Below are 7,676 nucleotides of genomic sequence, written 5' to 3'. Positions count from 1 at the left end.
GTTATTGTTTACTACAGAGAGAGAGAGAGAGAGAGAGAGAGAGAGAGAGAGAGACCATTTGCTCCTTGGTAGAGCGATTTAGTTTTAAGCATTTAGAGAGTTTTTATGATCTTGTCTAACTTATTCTTGAACTCGTTTACCATGTTATTGTTTACTAGAGAGAGAGAGAGAGACTCCATTTGCTCTTTGGTAGAGCGATTTAGTTTAAGTATTTAGAATTTTAGAGAGTTTTTATGATCTTGTCGAACTTATTCTTGAACTCGTTTACCGTGTTACTGTTTACTACACACACACAGACACACACAAAAACACACACAGACAGAGGTTTGTCACGGTTGAAAGTCTCGCTTGCAATGGTACGAATTGACTGAACATGAAATGTTAGACTGAAATGTCAGAGGAATGTGTAATTTGTGAAATGGGGCGGGAGAGAGTTCATGCAATGTTTTAATAACCCAGAGATGCGCTTCTTGTTGTTTTTGGGTTTGGAATAGATTTACTGGTATCAATGATAAATTGTAATTAGTCATGATGGTTAAGAAACACCGTAAAATACTTTAGATTGATAATAATGATTATAGATGATAATGATAATTATAATAATAATAATAATAATTATAGATGATAATAATTATGATAATAATAATAATAATTATAATGGTAATAATAATAATAATAATAATAATATTTGTAATAATAATAATAATGATAATATTAATAATAATAATAATAATAATAATAATAATAACTAAGAAGAATTTATTATCATTATCATCATTTATTATTATTATTATTATTATTATTATTGTTGTTGTTGTTGTTGTTATAAATGGCTTTTTTGCATGACGGTCCAAACTTAGAAATTGGGTAGATGATATTGCTGTAGTTGACAATATTTATTTATTTTTTTTTTTTTTTTTTTTTTTTTTTTTTCATGATCTAAACTGAGTAAAGGGAAGCGAGCAAGTAACATGATTAGCAATAACATCGAAGAATCACGTTTGAAACATGTTTCCTTTGACTTGCCAGTAATACCAACTACTACTGTATGTATGTTTGTCTTTCATTTGTCAGTAACACGTATTCATGACTTTTATTTCTTCATATTTTTGCTCTAAAACATAATTTGGTTAAGGACATATAAATGATAGTTTTTGGGATCTACTGAGGTGATGTTGTTAATTAAATATTCAGTTGTATAACGGTTGGTAATACTGTTATTGGCCAAGGCACCAGCCACCCTTTGAGATACTACCGCTAGAGGGTTACTGGGTCATTTGAATGGCCAGACCATACTAAATTAGATCCCTCTCTCTGGTTATGGCTCATTTAAACTTTTCCGACACGCAGAATATTCTGTCCTATTCTTTACACATTCTCGTCTGTCCTCATACACCTGACAACACTGAGATTACCAAAATTCTTCACCCTAGGGGTTAACTACTGTACAGTAATTACTCAGTGGCTACTTTACTCTTGGTAAGGGTTGAAGAGACTCTTTAGCTATGGTAAGCAGTTCTTCTAGAACAGTGATTCTTAACCTGGGCGCTACCGCCCCCTAGGGGGCGCTGCTTACTTTTAGGGGGGCGGAAATAATCAGGGGGCGCTATGGGGGGCGCTATGTTCAGAAGGTGGAACGATATTTACCCACTTTGAATTTGCGCTAAGCTGTGCAGAGTACACACCCACGAGTCAGGTGAAGAAACAAGTAATAATACAAGTAAGATATATATATATATATATATATATATATATATATATATATATATATATATATATATATATATATAATATGCACACATATATACATAAATATACACATATATATACAGGTATATAGATAGATAGATAGAGATGGATAGGTATATGTATATTAACTAAGTTAATAATGAATTAGTTTTATAAGTAAATAAATGAATAAATAAACGAACAATAAATGAGGAACAGATAAGTATATATTTCCTTTTCCAAATAGATAATAAATCGATGTCACTTTAATTTCACTCATGAAACAACAACACTTATGTATATTGTGATATTTTACGGTATTTCCATTACTTAGGAATAATTAAACTCTGAATGAAAGAGTTGATGCTGTTTCAGTTCAGAGCTACCTCTGCCTTTGTTATTAGTAGTAGTACTTTTAGTAATTCATAACAGTAAGGCTGAAACGTGTACATTACAACGAGTACTAAACGCGTTCAGACCTGTATCATCTTGGCTGCGTTGACAGAGAAGTAAGCTCATCACTCATATTTCATAGTACTGCTTGTTGCCAGATTGAAAAGAGGTATGAAATTACATTACGGGAAGTTAAAAAATCGTTAGATAAATAATTTGGGCAATATTTCTGAAATCTTAATTTGTTGAAAATGAAAGTTCCTGGACGTAGTTTTCTGGATTGGTTTCAATGCATATGATATGCAACAATTCTCACGGTCTTAGCTGAGTTTTGTTTGAACTTACAAATGTGAACTGTGAGATTGCATAATACTTTTTCATTACTTTACCTTAGGTGTTCTCTGAGTTCTAGCATTGCACCTCGAGAATGTGTTGAAGTAACACAAAAGCACTCGGTACTTCATTCTTTTTTTCTCTGTGGCCAAACCTAAGATGAGTAACCAAAAGCGAAAGTGTCGCCAATACTCAAGTGAATACTTGAAATATGGTGTAATTCCTTCTGTGAATAATGAACAGCTACCAATGTGTTTATTATGTGAGAAAACTTTCACAAATGAAGGAATGAAACCTTCGAGAATGATTGATCATTTGAAGGTAAAGCATCCAGAAAAAGCAAACAAGGATGTAGCATACTTTCGTGATTTGAAAGTAAAATTTGAAAAACGTTCCACCATTGGAGGATTGTTCAAATCACACGGAAATGAAGTTGAGAAAGGACTTATTGCAACTTACAAAGTTTCAAAGCTTATTGATAAATGTGGAAAATCGCACACTATTGGTGAAACTCTTATTATACCAGCAGTGAAAGAAATCATCAGTACCATGATGCCCACTCAAAAAGATAGAACTCCTTCAATTCCGTTGAGCAATAGTTCAGTGTCTTCCAGAATTGATGAAATGGCAAGTGACATTGAAAATAAACTTTATGATGAACTCAAAACAACACAATTTTCTTTACAACTTGATGAGACAACACTACGCGACAATGAAGCTTTGATACTGGCTTATGTGCGCTATATAAATAGCAGTCATGCAGTTGTTGAAGAGTTTCTGTTTCCTGAAAAATTAGAGGTTGACACTAAAGGTTCAACGGTTTATAAGGCAGTTGAACAATTCTTTAAACAGAAAGGAATTCCACTTTCAAATGTTATTGCTTTTGCAACCGATGGAGCACCGTCAATGGTTGGACGCCATTGTGGATTTATAGCACATCTGAAAAGAGAAGTTCCGGATATCTTTACAATCCACTGCGTCATTCACAGGCAGCATTTAGCTGCAAAGCATCTCAGTGACAGATTGCTTAGTACCCTGCAAGCTTTTTTCAAAGCAGTGAACAGGATCAAAGCCCATTCATTGAATGACCGTATCTTTCGCCAACTTTGTCATGAAAATGAAGAAGAATTTGAACGGCTCTTGCTACATACGGAAGTCAGATGGCTTTCAAAAGGCAACTGTCTACGACGCTTTTATAACCTCTATGATTCTGTTCTTGATTTCTTTAAGTGTAAATTATTGGACGAGAAAATTAGTACAGATTTGGAAAACAGAAGAGCAGATGTTGCTTATTTGTCTGATATTTTCAACAAATTAAATGAGGTCAACATTAAATTGCAAGGAACCAAAATGTGTCTCATCAAAGCAAAGGGAATAATAATGGCATTTATTAGTAAATTAGATTTCTACAAAAGCTGTTTACTAAGACTAGACTTAAATCAGTTTCCTAGCTTAAAAGCACTGAAGGAAAACCAAACCGATGAATCTTGTTTGTCAGACACTGATCTAGACTGCTATTCCTCTCATCTTCAAGCACTGAAAGAAGATATGACGATCAGATTTAAAGATCTCAAAGAATTGAAAATACCAGAGTGGGTTGTAAATCCATTCCAGGCTGATGCAACCAATGCTGATCCAAATCTAGTTGAAGAACTTATAGACTTGCAAAATGACATTGAAGGTAAAGTGTTGTTTCAGCAGATTGGCTATGAAGCTTTCTGGCCAAAGGAACAAGATAAATATCCTCATCTTTGGAAAAAAAATCAAATTATTATTGTTAGCATTTCCTTCATCATACCTGGTAGAGAAAGGATTCAGTGTTGTCTTGCAACTCTTGACTAAGCAGAGAAATAGATTGCAAATATGTAAAAGGGGTGACTTGAGGCTCTGTTTATCAAATATTGAACCTGATATTATTAAGTTGGCAAGTTCTCACCAGGCCCAAGGTAGTCATTAATTTCATTTGTTTCCTGATTTTTTTTTTTTTTTTTTTCGGATACGTATTTTTTTCATATTATTATTAGTATTATTATTTTGAGGTTTGTTTGTTTGGAGGCACATACATGTTCTATTTGAAAATTAACCTAAATACTGCGACTATTTTCTTCAAGTAATAATAAATGTGGATGTATTGGTATTAAGTAAATATATCATATTCTAAGGATTAAATTTTTTATTTCCTAACTGGAAAACACTACAATGTAGAATCCGATGCAGCTTCACTGCATCAGTCATCATTTTAGTACAGCACTTATATTATGGTGGGCGCTAGCCTATAGAAATATCTGAAAAGGGGCGCTAGGGAGAGAAAGGTTAAGAACCAGTGTTCTAGAAGGACACTCCAAAATCAAACCATTGTTCTCTAGTCTTGGGTAGTATCATAACCTCTGTACCATGGTCTTCCACTGTCTTGGGTTAGAGATCTCTTGCTTGAGGGTACACTCGGGCACAATATTCTATTTAATTTCTCTTCCTCTTGTTTTGTTAAAGTTTTTATATTTTATTTAGGATATATTTATTTTAATGTTATTTTTCTTAAAATTTTCTATTTTTTCTTGTTTCCTATCCTCACTGAGCTATTTCCCCTGTTGGAGCCTTTGGGCTTATAGCATCCTGCTTTTCCAGCTAGGGTTGTAGCTTACCAAATAATAATAATAATAATTTTTTCCTTGTTTCCTTTCCTCACTGAGCTATTTTTCCTGTTGGAGCCCCTGGGCTTATAGCATCCTGTTTTTCCAACCAGGGTTGTAGCTTAGCAAATAATAATGATAATAATTTTTTCCTTGTTTCCTTTCCTCACTGAACTATTTCCCCTGTTGAGCCCCTGGGCTTATAGTATCCTGCTTTTCCAACTAGGGTTGTAGCTTAGCAAATAATAATGATAATAATAATAATAATTATCTTTATTTCAGCAAAAGCCATATACGTACAGAGTTACAATAAGGGTACATTGATCTTACACTTTTGACATCGGTAAAAAAGATGAGATATGCAATAATATCAGTGATATATTACAAACATCAATTAGCAGGTTGACCACAGAGTTATAATAATAATAATAATAATAATAATAGATTAACAAATTATCAGAAAAACCAAACTATTCTCTGAAGTTAAAAGAAGTAATTATATATTTAATCCATAAAGAATATTTTTATATATTTAATCCGTAAAGAATATTTTTATATATTTGATCCATAAAGAATATTTTTATATATTTGATCCATAAAGAATATTTTTATATATTTGATACATAAAGAACATTTTTATATATTTAATCCATAAAGAATATTTTTATATATTTGATCCATAAAGAATATTTTTATATATTTGATCCATAAAGAATATTTTTATATTTTTAATCCATAAAGAATATTTTTATATATTTGATCCATAAAGAATATTTTTATGTATTTAATCCATAAAGAATATTTTTATATATTTAATCCATAAAGAATATTTTTATATATTTGATCCATAAAGAATATTTGTATATATTTAATCCATAAAGAATATTTTTTATATATTTAATCCATAAAGAATATTTGTATATATTTAATCCATAAAGAATATTTTTATATATTTAATCCATAAAGAATATTTTTATATATTTAATCCATAAAGAATATTTTTTATATATTTAATTCGTAAAGAATATTTTTATGTATTTAATCCATAAAGAATATTTTTATATATTTAATCCATAAAGAATATTTTTTATATATTCAATTCGTAAAGAATATTTTTATATATTTAATCCATAAAGAATATTTATATATATTTAATCCGTAAAGAATATTTTTATATATTTGATCCATAAAGAACATTTTTATATATTTAATCCATAAAGAATATTTTTATATATTTAATCCGTAAAGAATATTTTTATATATTTGATCCATAAAGAATATTTTTATATTTTTAATCCATAAAGAATATTTTTATATATTTGATCCATAAAGAATACTTTTATGTATTTAATCCATAAAGAATATTTTTATATATTTAATCCATAAAGAATATTTTTATATATTTAATCCATAAAGAATATTTTTAAACTAAATCCTCTTTTTGAAACTATATTAAATTACCTTTTTTTAATGAGAACATCTTGATAACTAACATTAACATATTATGACTTCTGCTCTCTAAGTTCCTTTTGATGTATCAGGGTATAAAAACGTATGGGTAAAGCATCCTTAATTAGCCATAATTAGTCCGAATTCGCTAAGCGGGTCGTACGTTAATCGGGTCAATTTCTGGGCTTGTTCAGTAACTTGAGATTGTGAGGGAGTGAGATGGAATCAACTGTTGAGGATTTTCCGTTTAAAAAAATAAAATGAAATAATATATATATATATATATATATATATATGTGTATATATATATATATATATATATATATATATATATATATATATATATATATGGTAATTCATATTTATTGGTGGCTATATTATATATCACCATGATCAAATCGAAAAACTAATAATGTTATAGGCCGTAACTAAGCTAGAAAAGCAAAAAAATTTTTTTTTTTTTTTTTTTTTTTTTCCGAAAATCTTTCTCCAGTTAATACATACTGTTAAGAAAATTAAGTCATTTTATTCGGAAATTCTCCGTCAAAAAATATGCTTTTCTCAGCCGTATTTCAGTAAAATACAGGCGACCGTAATTTTTACCTTAATATGTTATCTTTTATGGGTTGGTGACCGTAATATCACTCCTTTACGTTAATATATCCGTTTTTAAAACGGTGAAAATCCTGGAATAAGTGTCGTCAGGCATTTAAAGTTTTAAAATACGGTTATGTTGACGTTAAGGAGTGATATTACGGTCACCAAGTTGTAAAATATAACCAAGATGATGACAAAGCAGGTACGGCTGAGAACAGTATATTTTTTACTGTGAATTTCCGATTAATATTACGGTATATATTAAGTGTAGATAAAGGACCTTGCTTGGTTATATAGATTTATAATAGCTTCCTAATTAATTGATCTATTTCAATAAATTAGCGTACATCTACATCATCATCATCTACGCCTATAGACGCAAAGGGCCTCGGTTAGTTTTCACCAGTCGTCTCCATCTTTAGCTTTTAAATCAATACTTATCCATTCATCTTCTACTTCATGCTTCATAGTCCTCAGCCATGTAGGTCTGGGTCTCCCAACTGTTCTAGAACCTTTTAAAAGTTTGGTGAACTAATCTCTCTTGGG

General features: G+C 30.3%; 1 protein-coding gene across 1 annotated transcript in view; it reads left to right on the top strand.

The window, feature by feature from the left end:
* Positions 1–2,613: 2,613 nt before the first annotated feature.
* The window catches only part of LOC137626988 (protein FAM200C-like), an 8,771-nt gene continuing 3,708 nt past the window's right edge, over positions 2,614–7,676 (top strand). Inside the window, exon 1 of the mRNA XM_068357971.1 lies at positions 2,614–4,135. Within this exon, the coding sequence (XP_068214072.1) occupies positions 2,614–4,135 (1,522 nt within the window). The remainder of the gene's footprint in view (positions 4,136–7,676) is intronic.

The sequence above is a fragment of the Palaemon carinicauda genome, chromosome 34 (genome assembly GCF_036898095.1).
Source record: "Palaemon carinicauda isolate YSFRI2023 chromosome 34, ASM3689809v2, whole genome shotgun sequence".
NCBI classification, from domain to species: domain Eukaryota; kingdom Metazoa; phylum Arthropoda; class Malacostraca; order Decapoda; family Palaemonidae; genus Palaemon; species Palaemon carinicauda.
The sequence above is the reverse complement of the archived record's forward strand: the minus strand, read 5'-3'. Positions and strand labels throughout refer to the sequence as shown.